Source organism: Poromitra crassiceps, assembly GCF_964638095.1.
Source record: "Poromitra crassiceps genome assembly, chromosome: 2".
Taxonomy (NCBI): Eukaryota; Metazoa; Chordata; class Actinopteri; order Beryciformes; family Melamphaidae; genus Poromitra; species Poromitra crassiceps.
In genome coordinates this window covers 76,398,339-76,418,374 of record NC_139624.1, presented here as the reverse complement: position 1 = coordinate 76,418,374, position 20,036 = coordinate 76,398,339, and the positions used below count along the sequence as shown (strand labels likewise).

The 20,036-nt window shown below is 45.8% G+C and overlaps 1 protein-coding gene across 1 annotated transcript in view; it reads left to right on the top strand.

The window, feature by feature from the left end:
* LOC310796483 (contactin-associated protein-like 2) overlaps positions 1 to 20,036 on the top strand; it is a gene marked incomplete at both ends in the record, with an annotated part of 775,066 nt that overhangs the window by 268,092 nt on the left and 486,938 nt on the right. The window contains one exon of the mRNA XM_083658673.1: positions 2,419 to 2,529. Coding sequence (XP_083514799.1) covers positions 2,419 to 2,529 — 111 coding nt within the window. The remainder of the gene's footprint in view (positions 1 to 2,418; positions 2,530 to 20,036) is intronic.

The window sequence follows — 20,036 nt, the reverse complement described above, 5'->3', positions numbered from 1 at the left end:
TCAGGCAGAGTCAGACTGAGAATGTTAAGTGAGAGGGGAAGAGGACATGTAACGTGAGCTAGCCAGTTTGGGCTAGCAAGCTAACTTCACTAGCTAAATGAGCTATCTCCTTAGGGAGAGTGGCGCACTATTAAAAATCCAGTCAGAGTGAATAATGTGTCAACTTTTGTAAAGTTCGCTAATCGGCTCGCTAGCTAGCTATATTCTGCAGACTGCTGCAGCCATGGGGCTGCAGGGTTTCTCCTCCTCCATCCAGGCACGTTTGATGCTGCTGCTGCGTAAACATACGTCCGTCTACTACGGCGTGCTGCTGCTGCGTAACGACGTCACGTCACGTGTACCTACATGCAGTCATGTCACATGTTAAATCGAAGCCTTTGCGATTAATCTAATTGCGTTGTTTCAAATCTCGGTTTCGATTTAAATTCGATTAATCGTTCAGCCCTAGTTGGAACTAGGGATGTCATTAGCGCCCGGGGACCCACGTAGCATCTCCAATCAGACCAGCGCGCCACTCTCACGTCTAGGTCTTAAAAGAATCCTTACCTGAGCCAGAAACTTGAAGTGAAGACGCTATCCGATGCTTAACTCATTGAGTGCCAAGGACGAGTATAGTCATCAATTTGAATAGTAATGTAGAGTGCCAAAGACGACTAAAGTCGTCAATTGCGTTTTTTGACGGTGGGACGTGGATCAAAGCCTCGTGCATCTCCTGTAAAAATATTGTAGCTATTGAAGGTGTATAACCCATTTTACGGACCCATTAGGTGGCGACAGTGCTCTCCAGATTAGAGAAAGTTGAGGAAAAAAAGCAGAAAAAGCCCTGTGATGAAAGAAACCGATGCATGAGCCAGAGCGGCACAGATTGCTCTGGCTGCCTGGAGCCAACGTTAGCTGCGAACAGCAGTCAATCCGCTCCCACAAATGAGCCCCTCTGTCTCTGCTGCATAGTTTCTCCACACGATTAGCCGCCAGAAAATAAAACCAAAGCCAAACCATTCTCATGAGAATGGTTTGGCTTTTCAGTGTCGCGCTGGGAGCCGGCGCACAAGGCTGAGCGCTCCGAAAATAGACTGGGTGCAGCGCACTTTGAAACGCGCAGCAGAAAGCCTATAATCGGACGCAGCTTCATCCCAGCTCACAACCGAAACCCCAGAAACGCAGACGAACTCAGCGAGCCCCATCCAGACTCCCCCGACGAGCGGCCGCCATCCGAACGTGGATCCGTAAGGCAGCAGAGCCTGCCATAGCAGGCAGCAGAGACTCGCCTGACACACGCAGCAGCCAGCACAGCGAGCAGAGCCACCAGAGACACTCCCACGGAGGAGGAGTTTGGAGTTGAGGGGGGTGTGGGTGCTGTTTATTGAAGGAAATTACTGTTCAGATGTTTCAGGTCAGAAAATATTAGCTTCAGAGTCAGTGAATGTGCTTGAAATGCTTTATTTCACAAAAGGCTGAATATCTCAGCTTCTAATTTGAAACGCCTGTTTTTGCTCAAAACAACCTATCTTCTCCGGCTCATAACTAAAGAAGGGAAAATGGTATCAATAAACTTTTTTTTGCTGATGATACAATAGAGTCTCCTCGTTCTTTGTGCGTGTTCGGTGTTTACATAGTAATATCACACAATATTCTGTGGGCCTCGAGAAATCACTGAAAACGCTCTGAAACTCTGGCACTGGTAGCGTCCGTTCTCCAAAAGTGGCTGGCACTCAATGAGTTAACATCCTCTTCTTCTAAATAACAGATGTCGCCGCTTCCAACTTGTTGCATAAAATCCACTTTTATGTCGTTGATATAAAAAAATCCTTGATGCAATACCATTCAGGAAGTGTGGGGGGCAGTAGTGTAAACACAGTGCGTCACTGTCCGTACTGCCCCCCACACTCGTTTTAAGACCTAGACGCAAGAGCGGGGCGCTGGTCTCATTGGAAATGCTACGTGGGTCCCCGGGCGCTAATGCTCAGTATGAGCGAGAAGCGCCCGGCTAGCAGGGTAACAGCCAACCATAAGAGAAGCTTTTCAGATGCACAGAAAATATGCTACACACCACTTTTTCAAATGTTTATAATAAACGGGTGTATGTTGAAGTACATGGGATTTATGGCCAGATTAATTCCAGACCCCTGAAAAGTGTTTTGGCAAATTTTGGAGGCAATCGGAGCAACGGTGCGCCAACTTCGGCCGGACAAACAGACAGACAGACAGCTCTCCAATTATAGTAGTAAGATTTAACAATTCATCAACAATGTAGGGAATTACTCAATGACATGGTGAAGCCAAAGTACGTTTAGCATGAGTGTGTATTCTCTGATTACTTAAAAAGAGTAAAGTCTCATCAACAACTCTCTCCTTCCTCCCGCCTCTCCTTCTCCATCTTTCTTCCTGGCTCTTCATATTCTCTCTCTCTCTCTCCAGAGAAGTGTGATGAGGCTCTAGCCTCTCCTCTTCCTCACACAGCCTTCACCAGCTCCTCTGTCTTCACCAATGGATATGCACCTGGGTATGCCAAGCTCAACAGGAGGGGAGGTAGGCACACGCACGCACGCGCTCTCTCTCACACACACACACACACACACACACACACACACACACACACACACACACACACACACACACACACACACACACACACAGAAAACCCCAGAGAGGCACATGCATTTATAATTTGAGGTACTTACTTTGACAAAGATAATGGCCCATATTCATAAAACTCAGTGGTTGTGCAGAATATGTGGTGCAGTAATTTGTGGTGATTCATAAAGTTATTGCAGAGACACGTTACTGCCCATGGTGTTATTGTCTGCAGTGGCCCAAGTGAGAGCCACTGAAAATCAATGTGTATAGTGTTGCATATTAAACACTTCCCTGATCATCCACGCCCAACGCCCATGCACAAACCCAATCACAAACTACATGTCAGAAAGGCAAAGCAAGCAGAAGATCTCGCCAGCAGAATTCTGTATATTTAGAGAAGCATACCTGCCAACATTACACTGTGAAAAAAGGAAGATTTTTTTGGGCTATCAGCAAATGCACCCACTTCCCGACAAGCTAGCATGACATGGTTGGTACTAGGGATGTCAACCCGTTTAACCATTTGAACCGACTGTTTAAACATTAACCGATTAATACTATCAGTTAACCAGTTAATTATTTAATCTTAGGAACTCCTCGACGGCATTTCTTCAAATTTTGCTCAAGTGTCTAATGACTATGAGTCTAGTTTATTCAAGAACATATTGCATCGAGTTCACACTAGATGAATTTCATGTCCTTTACATTATAAATGTTAAACCACACAAACACAAAACATCATTAAAAAAAGGGGTTAGAATATAAAATTGTTACTTTTCATTTATAAGTCTGCTCAGGTAGGGGATGGTGGAGTTCCTATAGTGCTCAGTTCTTGTTCTCACAGATTGGAGCTTACTGGCCTGTCTTGTGCTGCGGCCAGAGACAGAGCCATTGGAGTGGGGGAGGAGTTCTCTCAGGTGGGAGTTTTGGACATGGTGAGCGTAACTCCGACACAGTTCTTCTCTTCTCTCCGAGAATCGGCAGATGCCGAGGATACTGAGGGAGGGCTGGTAGTGTTCGTACTCCCGGCCCAGAATAATGCGACAGGCTCTTTTTTTTTATTTTCTCCAACTGCATGGATTGGAAAGCTGATAGGGAGGAGTGCCACACTGGAGTACTATATTCTATGGTGGGTCAGATGTATGTTTTGAAAATGGTCACTAGATCAGCTCTGCCTACACCGAAGCGTTTAAGTCTACGCAAGACATGCAGCTTACGGTTGGCAGTGGAAAGCATTTGGTTGACCTGCTGGTCCCATTTTAAGTTATCTTGGATCCATAGGCCAAGGACCTTGACTGACGGCACCACTTCTAGATGGTGGTCATTCAGAACCAGGGGAGCTGGGGGAAGTGGATGGCGGGAAAAATTTACATGGACAGCTTTACATTTACTAGGGTTTAGCTGCATATCCTGGTTTGAAACCCAGGAGGACAGCTCGTCCATGACAGATTGCAGGGAGGAGGGCTGAGTGAAGTGGTGCTGTTCTGCGATGGTCATATCATCCACATACTTCGACCTGGCTACATGGGAGCGCAGAGCACTATCAATCACGGCCAGGAAGATGACTGGACCTAGCTTAGTCCCCTGTGCCACTCCACAGGTCAGGTGGAGCCATGAGGACAGACAGCCCTGGTATCTCACCTGCTGTCGGCGATCAATCATGAAATCTAGGACCCAGGGAATAAGCTCCGGCCTAACTCCCAGTTCAATCAGGCAGTTGGCGGCAATGTTGTGATTAACCTTATCAAAGGCTTTAGAGAAGTCAGTGACGCCCAGCGTACAGCAGGTTTTTACTTTATCGTAGATCTGTGAAGGAAGTCCATGAGACTAGTTAAGGCATCTGTTGTAGACCTCCCTTTTCTACATCCATATTGTTGGGGGTCAAGATGACCTTCAATGTCCAAGGTGTGACGGTTTGACTTTCAGACTTATCCTTCCTTCTTTATTCTGTATTATTTTGTTAGGGGTGCCAGCCAGGTCTCTCTCCTAGCATTTAAGAGTTAAGTCTGGGTTGTGTCATTTGTAGTCTTACCAAACCTCACAAAGGTGCACACAAATCAACATGTACACCCTGCACATTGAATGAACAGAGTTCAACCCAGCAAGAACAAATACATTAAATGCAAACACAGAAACACTCAAATAATTTCAGACCACACCCAACAAACTCAGTTTCAGTATATATATTGTGCAAGAAAATAGTTCAGGGAAAGTTCATTTCAGGTCCATATCCCTCAGTTCACACAGGTAATCCAGTCCAGGATTTACACCCGTCCCATCCAGTCAGTTCAATGGTTCATAGTACCACAAAAAAAAATCCATTCCATTTACAGGTTTTCTTTTCACAGGTTATGTGCTCCCAGCAAAAAAGCCCTGGTGAAACAAGGAAATTACATTCAGTGCAATTCGATTCAGTTTAGCTTTTAAATACAACCCAAAACAAAGAATCCACAAAACCCTGTCAAGTAAGAATAGCTTTTCTCACTTACAGTCTGTCAGTCAGTCCAATATGCAGTCCGCGAATCCCGAACGGGTTTTACTGCTGCAGGTGGGTGAGTGACGCTGGCTTCAGTGGCTTGGGTTAACAGCGAGACAGCTGAAAGGAGAGCATCCGAGCAGAGAGGCAATGGAGCGATCTGGGAGAAAACAAGAGTTTGTTGAAGGCACGGAGGACGGCTTCAGTGGCAGGTGGATAAACAGTGTGACCAGGTTTACTTTAAACAACCTTACTTTTTGTTTGATGTCCCATCTGAGCGTGCTGCTCCAGCGGCGACGCACCTCTCGCTTTTTCCTCCTTCCTCCTCTCAGAAGAAAAACTGAACATATGCGGAAGGGAGTTGAATAGTGGCGCGAACGGGAACGAATCTGTAGGTAGATGGGTGTATCCGGGGGTGTGTCTGTATCGTTGTGAAACGTATGGTCCGGGGACAAGTCTAGGTTGTCACAAAGGTCACTGTTGCCTCCCGAACTCCCATTTCATGCTCTTTAACGCGATATCTCAGGAACGCCTTGAGGAAATGTCTTCAAATTTGGCTCAAACATCCACTTGGACTCGAGGATTAACTTATTGGATTTTGGTGGTCAAAGTTCAAGACCACCCGTTTCATGCTCGTTAACGCGATATCTCAGGGACGCCTTGAGACAATCTCTTCAAATTTGGCTCAAACATCCACTTGGACTCAAGGATGGACTCATTATATTTTAGTGGTCAAAGTTCAAGGTCACTGTGACCTCACCAATGTTCATTCCATGCTCGTTACAATTTCTTCAAATTTTGACGCTATACCGCCACTCCCCGAGTTTCGATCCGACGAATGGTTCTCGAGATAAACCACTTTTTGTGTTGCCAGTAGGTGGCGCAATGCCGAATTTGCACGAAATTTGGCACTGAACTCCATCAGGTCCCCCTAAGCGCACTCCCCAGTTTGAAGTCGATCCAATAAACAGTTCTTGAGATAAACTGCTTTTTGTGTTGCGCCATGCCGAATTGCACGAAATTCAGCACTGCACTGGTTGTCTGTGTGTGGGTCGGGGCGGTCTGTGTGTGTGTGTGTGGGCAGGTGGGGGGTTGGGTCTGTGTGTGTGTGTGTGTGTGGGGGGGGGGGGAGGGGGGTTGGTATTGGTCGACCCGCCACTTGCGCCACTTGTGTGTGGTCCAGCCTTGTTGTGGAACCTTGTTGCGTCACAACACGTGACACAAATCATGACTGACCACGCCAGCGGCCGGACGGCCCGCCCGCCCACCTAGGAAATTTTATTATAACATAATAAAATATATCGAAAATCCAAAATTAAGCCCAATGAATGTAGCTGTATTTAGCTGTGAATAAGCTGAATGGAAAAGAAATAGCTCCTGCTCTCCTCCGCCTTAGTACCTGTCAATGGCTGACTTATAATTAGGAGCCCAAAATGGCTCCGGTGGGACCCGGTATCTCTCTCATCTGATGGAAACTACAGTTGCATGGAGCCTCTCTCTGTGTCACAACCTAGACAGGATCTCCACTGGGTTCATCAGCAGATTGACAAACCCATGAGATTGAGAACGCTGACTTGCTGTTAAATTATCTTGATGTACGTGGGCTATGATGGACAGCAGGACGTTATCGCTACATGAGCTTGTGAGTAAAATACCCCACAGGCTGTCATCCTGTTGAGCAGACGGGCTCAAATTTAGGCAAGTAAAGTTTAATCTCATCCTCTTTCTTGTCCTCCAGAGACACTTTGGCTGATGAGGTCCTCACCTCATTGACATACAGTATAAGACAGGGGAGGAATATAAAATTGGAGGCAGTGTTAATTTCGTCGACGAAAACTGATGAAAAATGCTTGACGAATACCTATTTTCACTGATGGAAACTAGACGTAGCTAACAATAGTTAGTTTTCTTTGACTAAGATTAGCCTAAAATACTAAATTTTAGTCAACTAAAACTTAACTAAATAAAAACTGAATGTAAGGAAGTTTGTGTGCTTGCCTTGTGTGAAGTTTGCTGGATCTTATGTAAGGGCTCACGGGCAGTGATCGATTAGAACCACAGAGATGTCTTTCAAGCTTTAATGAAGTATCACAGGCAGAAAGTAAGGCAGAAGCAACATACAGAGCTTACAGATTGCAGAAAGGGGAATAGGACCATACATATCATAGCAGAACAACACCTTTATAATCCCCCCACATTCGAGGTATGACATCGTTGGTGATGTCACAACGTCCAGGGAGGTATGACATCATCGATGACCTCACAAAGTCATCTGTCATCAGCGATGTCAGACGGTCTAGGCTGACTGTGATGGCTCACAGTCAGCCTAGACCGTCTGACATCGCTGATGACCTCACAGGGGAAACTCTGACATCACCGATGACCTCATAAGGTGAACTCTGACATCATCATTGATGATGTCACGGCGGTGACATCATCATTGCGTCGTTGGTGCCTTGGTTCGTGGGCGTCAATTGCCCCAAGAACAGGCCTGATGGTGGGCCATTATGGAGCATTTTCTACACTGAATGAGGTTGACTAAATATGATAAAAACTAACGAGGACATTTGACACAGGGCTAAGACTAAGGCTAAATAAAAAAATATCCGACAACATTAGCACTAATTGGAGGGGGGGGGGGCACAAGACGGTAGGGAAGTTTCTGGAATGAGCGAGGTTTTCACTTCCTTGGCACACTCCAAAGTCAAACTTGAAATGAAATGTGTCATGAAACCAACACTTCTCATTTCCTCTGCTACAAAGGGGGATATGATCCTAAATACAAGTTAGCACCGGTCTGCCCTGTCCGTTACTTCACAAACAGATTGTGTTAGCTGAAAATCAATAGTGAAGTTCAGGAGGTCATGTGCTTACTAAGCTGGTGGACTAGTTTGAACAGAGAACGAAGAGAAGATTTTTCACTGTGTATTTATTTAACTCTTACAAAGAAACAAACATTCAGAATACATCATACACATTCAAAAACACACATATATAGATGAAACAGAAGCTCACACACACGTACATTCATTGAAACACATACAGGAATGCCGGTTCATGTACTGTACTAAATTATATTCCAAGTCATTTCATAAGCCCATTGCTAAAATGGTACATGCGCACCACATCTAGTTGCCCCCAGGCAGGTGTCGATTAAATTAAAAGTTTTAAATTAAATTTGCTTTATTGGCTTAAATGTAACAAATATATTATTGCCGAAGCACGACTCTAGAGGTCACGTTCACGCATGTCAAAACCACGCAAACCAACTAGTTAGCAAACATGGACAAATGGCTCAAATGTCCAGTTGCTGTTGCACTGCGCAAAGCTTATCAAAGACAAACTGCTCAAGTGACTGATGAAAAGGAGTTGAAACTGCTATAGTGGGTGAGTCTGAATATATATGACCCAACAAAAAGTGACTTCGGGCTCGGGCCGAGCTTGTTCAGTCACTGTAGTGTGTTGTGTTGTTTTTGGCTTCATAACATGCTGTGAGTGTGCTGGAGTGTTATTTTACTACGTTACTGACAGCACTTGAAGGCAACACCAGTATTGCACAACACATGAAACTGAAACTAATCTAGTTAAAACTAGGATGGAGATACACGTGAAAGAAAACGCTAATCGAGGAAGTTTACTAACGTAACTAACGTTACTGAAAACAAGGCAGGGAAATCGAATGGAAGCATTTCCACAATGTTTGGATTATGTAAAGAGTTCTGTTGACAGCAGTCTTCACTTGAACTGAAGCAGTTAGTTCAATAGATAGGCTATTGAAATAGACTCATCAATGGTAAGAGTGAAATTGTATTATATTTATACCGATTACGTGCATAATGAGTGTGTGACTGTATTTAATCAGCACCCACCGTGGTTTGTGTAGTGTTTTTGCACTTTGTTTGGTGTAGTGTTGTGTTGGGAGACGGCTATCTTCAGGCTGTATATCACCTCTATAGCTCCGTTGGAACTCTTTTGGCTAGCTATGCTACTCTAGGAAGAGTTCCGTCTCCCTACATAGACTTGCATGCGACTTTCGCTCCCAAGCTGTCTAAATCAGCGATACGGACGTATTTACAAGTGCCACAGAAACATTTCAAAGTCACATACTTGAGCAGAAGGGTTCATAGCTTCTCGACGTCGGGGTTAGAAAGCTCCACGCTGCTCATAAATGCCTCTTTTCATCCAAATTCTGTGCTGGTGATAGCGGTGGGCGATATGACGATCTTAGATCGTTAACGATTATTAATTAATTAATACACAGGACAAGATGTTACTATCCCTTGTGCCAAAATCCGAGGAAAAACACATTTAGAAGCCCAATCCAGAATAAAACAAGCTAACAGGCTAACAAACTAATAAACAAGACACAACTCACCAGTTACCTATCCTAGCCAACAGCAGTATGAAACATGTCATTGGGGTTTTCAAGTGGGCACCTTCCTTCACCGATGTTTCGTTAAGTTAGGCCCACGACACCTCAAGAAGGCTTAACGGTGCAATCCAGCGTCCTGGAAACACCCCCCTCCATGCTACCACCGCACAACTGCATATTACCTCACTATCTAAGCCGAGCTATCCAGGTCGGTTCGGTATGACATTCCTAACTACACCATCACTGTCAATGATTCAGCCCTGTTGATGCGGACCGTCAATCATGACCAACAACTACACCACCACTGTCAATGATTCAGCCCTGTTGATGCGGACCGTCAATCATGAACAATCAACAACAAACAATCAATCTTACCTTAGCGAGCTCCCCAGCTAGCATGTTTCCTCCTTAGCCACAGCCATTCACTTACTCGTTCTGCTGCCTGAGACATGTTGCTAACCGCAAGTTTCAGGCTCCGTCCCCGAACGCCCAACTCAGTTAGTAGGGCAATAACGGACTGCCACAAAACCACGGCAGCCCACCTCTACAGGCCGCACTCGAGCCCTCCAACCTCGCTGCTCTGCCTCTGCTGCCATTTCAGCATACCTAGCTTTCTTGCACTCATAAGCCTCCTCAACTCGATCTTCCCACGGGACTGTGAGTTCGATAAAATAAACTATCTTCTCTACCTCAGACCACAGTAACAAGTCCGGACGTAGCCGGGTGCTAACTATATATGCTGGGATGACTAGCTGTTCATTCAAGTCAACCCTCATTTCCCAGGCTCCACCTACACTTACAGTAGCTGCCCTAACTTGTGCCTGACCTTAATTGGTCTAATCTTTTCTCCCTCACGTACAAATTTGATCTGTCTAGTCTCTTTGCTAGCAACTAGAGAATTTTCTTCTAGCCGCTTTTCCTCAACTGCAGCTGCCAAACATTTCAACACCTGGTTGTGACGCCAGGTGTATCGCCCCTGGGAGAGACTGACCTTACACCCTGACAGTATATGCCTCAGTGTACATACACTAGAACACAACGGGCAGGCACCATCCTCGCCCAACCACTGATTTAAGTTCTGGGGAGATGGCAGCACATCATACAGTACCTCCCCACACGTGGAGCTTAAGGGGGTGCTTGGGAACCTGGATCATTGGATTGAAGCCTTTTTTGCTGTAGCTGCGTTTTGCAAATGGCTCCAATGCCACTGTGGATTCATCTGTGAACAGCACGTTATCGAACTGTTCGCAGTCTCTATCCATTCTTTTGCTTGTATCATACGCAGCTCTCGGTTTTTCTCCCGGGTCATTGGAACTGTTCTGTAATTGGAATATGAAAATCATAATGTTATGAAGGATAATAAGGATACATGTTTTCTTTAATCAGGTGGAAGCATTTCTCTATTAAATGTGAAACGAGTGTGTGTGTGTGTGTGTGTGTGTGTGTGTTTACTTTGTCTCGCCATATTTCCATTTCATGCTCTGCACGATTTTGCTCACTGTGCGCAAACAGACGGTGATGTCGTGCTTTGACTGAAGCAGCAGTTTCACCTTATGGGCTGGGAGTGCGACGTTTGATTCCAGGATCTTGTCCACTGCTTCCACCACCTGACTGAATAGAAACAGAAGGCTCTTTCAAACACAGATCACGCAAAATTGTAGTTCGGGAAGCCCGTAAAGCCTGGCAGCCTCGCCACAGAAATTGCTTTCACACAGAGCCAAGCAGCACGGCCACATTCTCGTGCTGCTGTGTACTTTCAGGTGAAATCCCCTGCTCCCGGATTGAAAGGCGAGCGGAGGGATTTCCAGCTCCTCCTAGCCCAAATGAATATTTTCATATGTAGCCTGGCTACTGTATGATGAACGAATTCATTCAACAACAATAGCCTACTTCCCTCCTTCTCCTAGTCCGCTGAGCTGGGAGGATAGGTGCACTCGCATGGTGGGCGGACTCGCCAAAACGGGCTCCGCCGCCGCACTCGCATGGTGGGCGGGCAGATCGATATGGTGTCCTACTAAAATTGGAACAATACACGACCGCCCGCATATCAAACAGCTGCAGTCTGCATAACGTTCGTCGGGGGAATAGTATAGGCTATAAATGCACATGACTACTTAATGTTAGTAGTTTTTGTAAGGGAATGCACAGAGCTGATTTTGAGGGGGAATATCATCAGACCAACTCGCCACAGACAGCTATAGCCCTCTGAAGCTTATTATTATATCCGTTAATTTTACCTAATGTCAACATCGTTTGAGCATAAAGCCTAACCGCACGGAGCATTCCTCCTGACGTGCCTGCAGTCATGATTGTATAGGCTACTTTTTTTACTTTCACTCCTGCACTTTCTTGATACATGAGGTGATTTCCCCTGTCATTTTTTTATGAATGAGCTGACCATTCGCACCTTTTCCGGCTTGCTGCGATGACGCTTTCAAATGGAGGCGGGTTGCCAGGTAACGCGCCGCTGTGACTACCTACCGTCGCAGGACAAAAGGCGTGAAACAATTATCCACCAAAGCGCGTTGACTTTCACATTGGATGGCGAGAGTGGAGGACAGGATGAGGGAAGGAGGCATGAAGAAGTGGAGTGAGGAGAGTAGGGAGGGGACGAGAGAATAGAGGAGCCATCAGGGTGGCAGAGCTCTCCGAGGAGTGAGAGAGGGACACATGGAACACTGAGGTGGAGATAAGGTGGACAGACAGAGGTCAAGGGGAGGTTAAGAGACTGCATTGCACTTATGTTAATGTTGTGACAATCATTATTATTATTATTATTATTATTATTATTATTATTGAATATAGTAGACAATGCAACTCAGAATTGTGCGGGTGCTGAAATTAGGCTTCAAACTTTAGAGAGGGATCTCAAGCCAAGGTGGGTTTCAAACCCGTGTCCTGTGAAATCGCAAAAAAATTATCAATCTTATTTCGATTTTGGCACATGGTATTTTCCCTGCCACCTTGTAAGCTGCAAGAGGTGATCAGTTATTTTGACATAGCCTTCAATCACAGCTGTCAAAAAGTCTATGAGCCACTGCATGGCCTTATGGATACAGAGCCAAGCACACACAGCCGATGGGTGCCTGATTTGTGAAGAAAGAGAGAGATGATGGGTGTGTGTGTGTGTGTGTTTTACCTCCCCTCTGTGTCCTCTACTCTATCTCCTCCACTCTGTGTCCTCCACTCCGTCTCCTCCCCTCTGTCTCCTCCACTCTGTCTCCTCCACTCTGTGTCCTCCCCTCTGTCTCCTACACTCTGTGTTCTCCACTCTGTCTCCTCCCCTCTGTCTCCTCCCCTCTGTCTCCTCCACTCTGTGTTCTCCACTCTGTCTCATCCCCTCTGTCTCCTCCCCTCTGTCTCCTCCACTCTGTCTCCTCCCCTCTGTCTTCTCCACTCTGTCTCCTACACTCTGTCTCCTACACTCTGTCTCCTCCACTCTGTGTTCTCCACTCTGTCTCCTACACTCTGTCTCCTCCACTCTGTCTCCTCCACTCTGTCTCCTCCCCTCTGTCTCCTCCACTCTGTCTCCTCCCCTCTGTCTCCTCCCCTCTGTCTTCTCCTCTCTGTCTCCTCCCCTCTGTCTCCTCCACTCTGTCTGTTCCCCTCTGTCTCCTCCACTCTGTCTCCTCCACTCTGTCTGTTCCCCTCTGTCTCCTCCACTCTGTCTCCTCCACTCTGTCTCCTCCCCTCTGTCTCCTCCACTCTGTCCCTTCCCTTCTGTCTCCTCCACTCTGTCTCCTCCCCCGTCTCCTACACTCTGTCTGCTCCCCTCTGTCTCCTCCCCTCTGTCTCTCGCTCCTCCGCTCTGTCCTTTTCCATCCCTCTCAGGCTCTCCCCCCTCTTTCTCCCTGTCTCTCTCTCTCTCTCTGCCCTCCATCACATGCATGTCTCCACCCTTCTCCCTTCCCCATCTCATTTTCCCTCTCCCTCTATTTTTACAGTAACACTCTCAATTCCGCACCCCATTTTCTCAGCCCGCCCCCCCCAATTCCTCATGTATTTTTCCCCTATCTCACCTTCTCACCCTGATACATACGCTTTCCAAGTTATTCCAAAGTTTGCAGAAGTTGCACTGTGTCCTTCTCTATTACAGAAGGACGTAGGTGTAGACTCATTGCAAAATTACGCCACATTCCTTTTCATCCATTGCTTTTGACTAGCTGTCATCTTGTGAATAAAATCAGTTGTTTGATGTGTCTAGCCGTTCATCCATCGGTAATAGCAGGCCGCTCCTAATTAAATTACCCTGTCTCCATCCGCTCCCTTTGCTCCGTGACAGAAAGATGAAGTAGTAGCAGAGGGCTAACCAGCTGCTTTTCTCTCTGCTCCTCTCTTCTTAATTAATTAAGCTTTTATACTAGCATTAAAGTGGTTTTGCTTTGAAGAGTTTTTTTTAAAGAAGGGAACAGTAAACAGCTTGCAACGGCAACTTTGATCAACACGCTCTCAGAACTACTTGTGGGTGCTGGAACACACACATGCGCTCTCTCTCGCCCCCTCCCTCTCTCTCTCTCCCCTTTTCTCTCTTTGCCTCTCCTCTGACTTAGTCTCATTTTTTGCCGGTGCCACGTCTATGTGCCGACAGCCCAAAAGCAGAACCAGCTGAGCGAGGCGGTGTGCAGCGTGTCAGTGGACCGGCTGGAGCTAACCTCTCCCAGCCCCCACGCCTAAAACCTAACCTGTCCCACCCCCCCACGCCTAAACCTAACCTCCCCCAGACCCTAACCCTAAACTTAACCTCTCCCACCCCCCACGCCTAAACTTAACCTCTCCCAAACCCGAACCCTAAACCTAACCTCCCCCAGACCCTAACCCTAAACCTAACCTCACCCCCCACGCCTAAACCTAACGTCGGAAGCTTGACGAGTTGGGAGTGAGAAAAATGTGTTGGGCCGTCGGGTGGTTTGGCATAGCGAGCGGACCCCTTTTCTACGATCATTGTGGTGACAGCCATTTTACTCAGTCAGGCAGATGAATTAAACCAGGTCTTTTCCATTTCCCTGCCGGCCTCTAAAGCCCCAAATGCACAGGGAGCGTCAGATCCCAGCGTTTGGTAGCCCACCCATTGTTTTAAACGGCCGAACACGCACCAAGAGCGTTCTGACGCGCGTCAAACTGCCTTGACGCCCGTAAAAAGCGGACACTCTAAAACAGTGGTGACCAATTTGGGGCCCGCTCTGTTTGTTTTGGCCCGCCACGGATTTGGGAGGGGGAAAAAAATGTTACTCCAGATTGAGTTTTGGCCCTTCATGGGAAAGAATTTGGGCACCCCTGCTCTAAAAAGCCCGAAATAGCTAAAATAGGCCTGGAAATTTTTTCAGTCAAAATATTTTTTTTTGCTTTAACCCCTGGGTATGCGGCCAGCGATTGCCGAGGCTCACACCGGATGAGACTAGCGCCCGATGCGACTAGCGCATTGTCAGATTTGGCGCACGCTCGCTTGTGCCTGGCTCACTACGGCGACCATAAAATCAGCTTAAGATGTGATACAAGAAAAATATCCCCTCCAGCTGGGCGATATGGCCTCTAAAGAATATCGCGATCCACGATACATGTATATATCTCGATATTTTTGAAATCTCTCATAAATGCTCAATTTAACCCTTCAGGGTTCATACACATTTTGACCAACGGATTTCTAAACCAAATTTCCATGAACAAACATTTTGTAAAGTCTCGTGTATACATGAAAAAGTCAGTGAGTAAAAATATTCTATGTAATGTAACTACTAACAGATTACAATAATTGATTTTTGTTTAATTGGGACCAGTTCTATAGTGAGGCATGGAAAGCCTCACTATACGCCATCATATCTGTGTCGTTTAACTTTTGACTGAAAAATGATGCCTCTAGATTAAAGAAAAGACACATACCGTAAAATACCAATTATTAGCCCGGGCGTTAATTGACAAAATATGTAGCCAGACCCCGCGTCAATATGGGACCTGCGGCAGTTTGGGACCTGCTTTAATTATTTTTGTACAAAAATATTGCTCAGCAAAGATTGTAAATAGTATGAAATTGTTTATTTAAACCATTTATTTTAATGAGTTGGCTACAGCACCCCACACGATTGCTTGTCTATGGGGAGAGCCGCGCCTCCCTCTCAGCGCAGCAGAGCACATTGCATGCCAGTTCTGGCCTGTACATGAAATCAAATAAAATTTGAGCTGAACTGTGACCTACCGGTATTTACCACTAAACTTTCTCTGCTGAAGGTGAGAGAACATGATCATCATGTGAGCAGATTATTTGTTGCATGCGCTGCCTCCTCCGCTGGCTGCATGCGCTGCCTCCTCCGCTGTTCATCACTCACGGAGCACCCTCTTCAGTAGCGCACATGTGAAAGTGCGGTGAAATACCAATTAGAAGCGGACTTCTATGCCCGCTGGCAGGGAAATATACCATAGGCACATTTCTCAAAATAATTATTACACCAGAGATGTCGGTTTTAGTGTATAAAAATCTTCAGGAAATGCCTACACAATTTTCAGAATCATCAGATGTTGAGGGAAAACGAATTTTGATCAGCAAGTTTCGTGCATGTGTTTTTTTTCCTCGTTGTTCCCGTTTCCTCGTTGTTCGTATTCTTCATCCGATTTTTCTTCTTCGTTGTGTTTGGGAGATGCATTCAACAGGATGTCGCAAAGGTAAAAAGAAAACATTGAAAAAACTAACCGGGCGTCAAATTGGGACCTGCTTTTATGTACAAAATATGTATCCAGACCCCGCTTATATATTGGCGGCAATTTGGAAGTCGGCTTCTAATTGGTATTTTACGGTATGTGATGTGACTTTTATGTAGGCTAAATGTGCGCATTCGTTTTCCTTATAGATCATGTCTGCCCCGCAGCTAGCTACGTTAGCTTCACGTTACCTTGCATGTAACGTTAGCGTTAGTTGCTCTTGGAGACACAAACCCTGGACGTTTCATTTTGAGTAATGCATGAGGTTCTCTATGCTCTATGGTTTACGCCAGTTCTGGGAGTATGAAGTGCTTTAAATGCGGGGATTTTGGTCACAACAAGCTTGTGGACCGCTGCCTGCTGAACTAGGTAGCTACCGTTAGCCACTACAACAGCTAACGTTAACGCCAAACAAATCCGCTGCCTCCTCCCCACGTTTGGTTTAGCGTAACGCCAGCTCAGACTTTCCCCTAATCTCAGAAACCTTGAGGGACATGTATTGCAAATTGCAATAGTGGTTGTTTTGTTATAATTTGAAACGGTCAACAGCCACACTGGAGCCAGCTGCTTGGGTTGGTTGCTGCCGGGGACGGGTGTGTCTGACGCGTTTGATGTATCCATGTGATTCCCCCTCCCTTCCTGAGTGTGACGGAGCTCTCCCTTGAGAGGGAGAGCTGACAAGAGGAAACGTGAAGCGAGTCATGCCGGCGGCTTAAGTTATAAACAATGCGTGACAATTATACTCGAATGTTCGCGATATAGTCATTTCTACATCTCACGTGGCACAAGCCGCGATACATCGAGTATATTCGATATATCGCCCAGCCCTACCCTCCAGAATGCATTAGTTGACCATTTCAAAGGCAGCCATTTTCGGAAAATGGAGGCACTTCCTGATTTTATTTCCTCTCTATTATGTTCTCCCGCCTTCCCTTAAGCATTGCTGTTGGTAGGCTACATTTACAGTATATCTATAATATATCTACAGTATGCTCTTGACATTCCCAAGATGACTTTGTATCATGCTTCATGTTCATTGTTATTGCTTTCCATGAAAAATGGGCAATAACTAGTGTTGTACAGTACATTGTTTGCCACCTGCATATTCCTTGTCTCGAGAAAACTTGTGAACAACTGATAAAAGCGGTTGGATTTTCCTGTTTGGCAAGGTCACACGGTCATGATAGAATTTCTACAATTGATATCCACCTTCAAATCTAAATAATGTGCTGTTGCACTGCATACTTGGAGGTGCTATAAAAAAATGCCACAAAGGTTATCTTCACCTTAGTTTCACGTGTGTGTGTGTGTGTGTGTGTGTGTGTGTGTGTGTGTGTGTGTGTGTGTGTGTGTGTGTGTGTGTGTGTGTGTGTGCATGTGAGTGCATCTGAGTGCATGTACATCCATGCTTATGTGTGTGTGTGAATGTGAATGTGTTTTATGTTCACAAGGCTCGTGGTCATAATCGGTACCAATATCAGTAGGATTGTGCTGGAACACACTACCTGGCTCTCTGTGCCACTACACCTGGGTTATCTGTGTCATCAGAGATAGCACAGACCTTGTTTTGCAAGCCAGGAGAAGGTCTTTACTTCAGCCATGTTCTTTTCCGGCCTCCGTTGACTCCTTTTATCTCAGAAGAAGCCTCTCTGGGTGAATTTAAATTGGCCGCTACACACCTGTGAAGGACATGACACAGGGAACATTTCACCATGCTATTGTTGCTTTCAGATGACTGTGCTTTCTACGCTTCTGCACAATTTACGATACCAACATTAATGTCACCACAGAAGCTGGTAGGGCTGGCACGGATCAGAAAACGTGACGGATTTTGAGCCACGGATCACGGATTTTTCAGATCAGCAAAAAATATATATATAGGCTATATCAGATTTTTTTCTCTCAAAATTAGATTTTCGTTAGATTTTTTAATACTATTATACTTCTCTAACCATTTGTTGCCCTGCACAGCTCAAAAAATATTTTTTTCTCATAACACAATTTATGCTTTTACTCTGAAGGCAGACAACCCAACTCCCTGTTTTAGATGACACTGCGCCTAACTTCCTGGCTGTTGCTTGCTAACGTAGTCACTTGACACGGGTACAGACCAGACCGGGTGAGTCTGGAAACATAACGTTGATGCTACGTTAAGCTACTCGGTGGCCCCACGTGTTGTTTTGTTGTTATGTGTCCAAGGCAACATTTCACCGTCCGGCGATAATGTGTTCGTGAAACGTGTGCGCGTGTGTGTGTGTTGTGTCTCTCGTTATCTTGTGCAGCCCACAACACGCTACTCGCATTCCTGTGCTTTTTCAGAGGTGTTGAAATAAGTTTGTTGTGTTTAGTAGCCACTAGCCACAGCCTTCAGAGAGACTTTACAGCGGCGACAAGGGATGAGGAAGCTCACTTGTGCTTGCCATGATGATGTCTGTCTGTCTGGCTGCGCTGCAGGCGTTCTCATACACTAACGTTAAACGTTAAATTAAACGAAAGAGAGGGGGGGGGGGGGTACCGCGGACCATTGACGTTCCGAACCGCGTTCCGAACCGTGGGGGCTGATCCGTACGGGTCATGGATTATCCGTGATCCCTGCCAGCCCTAGAAGCTGGTTGTGTATCATCTGGATATATGCAGGATAGAGCTTATTGGATTTAGCTTGGGAAGCAGCACTAGCACTGGATATTGGGCTGACACTGGGCTGAAAAAGATTGTCGGCATCAGAGAATTTCCCTAGTGTGGAAAAAATCTGATAAGAAGACCTGTGTGTCGCAAATAAAAATCAAAGCAGAGCAACTGAATGTCCTGCCCTTTTCATACATTAATGGTCATTAGATCTGACGCAGAAAAATTGATTACTATCATCAATTTCCCCCATGTTTTGTGTCTTTATCATTGTGTTTTATCACACTCTTGTCACTGTGCAAATACAATGAACTAAACGAAATTCAACAATTTTTTTTTTACTACCATAAATGATTGCTCTAAATCAACATTATCCAGTGAAAGAAATGGAACAGATTATAACTTGGTGTCAGCCATACTATGCCAGCCATGTTGCCATGCCTGCACCATGTGCTCCTTCACTACATCGCTGGCTTGCTGGGGGAAGTTACAGTAAGCAGGTCTGGCTGTGATCAGTCCATGGATTGGAGACGAATTGGTGTTGGAGGACCAGTAGGGGGTGATCTTCCCTCTAGTCTCATGGATAATATCCCCATCCCCAATAGAGCTGAACAGTCACGTCACGTGACATATCTTGCCCCGGAAGTGAGTTTCCCAATCATTTTCTCCATCGACATTACAAAAAATCCATAATAACGAGTTTTAAGGCTGCAACCAAGCCAACCCATGACCTCCTGAATCGTGAGTGACCATAAAACATTTCAGTTGGAGCAAAAACAAAAAAGTAACAATGGGGGGGGGTCTACTGTAATTTAAAAGAAAATCCCTGTCTTTATTTTTTCTTTGTTCTCCAAGTGAAATGTTTTATGGTCACTCACGATTCAGTAGGTCACGGGTTGACTTGGTCGACCGAGCACTTCAGATGTCCTGACTCTCTGACCGGGGTTACACCCTGCAATAGGATCTTTAGAGTCTAAAGATCCCATTGCAGGGTGTAACCCCGGTGCCCTGGCTAAATTCCCAACAGGCCTTCCTTCCATCATGGCCACCTAATTATCCCTCATCAACTTATTGGCACATTCAATCATCTACTCTCCACCATGATAGCTGATGTGTGCTGAGCATTTCTGGTGCATACTTGCTGCCGACGCCGTGCATCACCCAGGTGGCTGCTACACATCAGTGGTGAAACAATTATTATTTTAAGTTTAAAACATTTCTTATTTCTCTCATCCATCCTCGGTGTTTGTGCTTAGTTATTCTCTGTTCTTGTCCAGTATCTCCACTGGTCCCTTT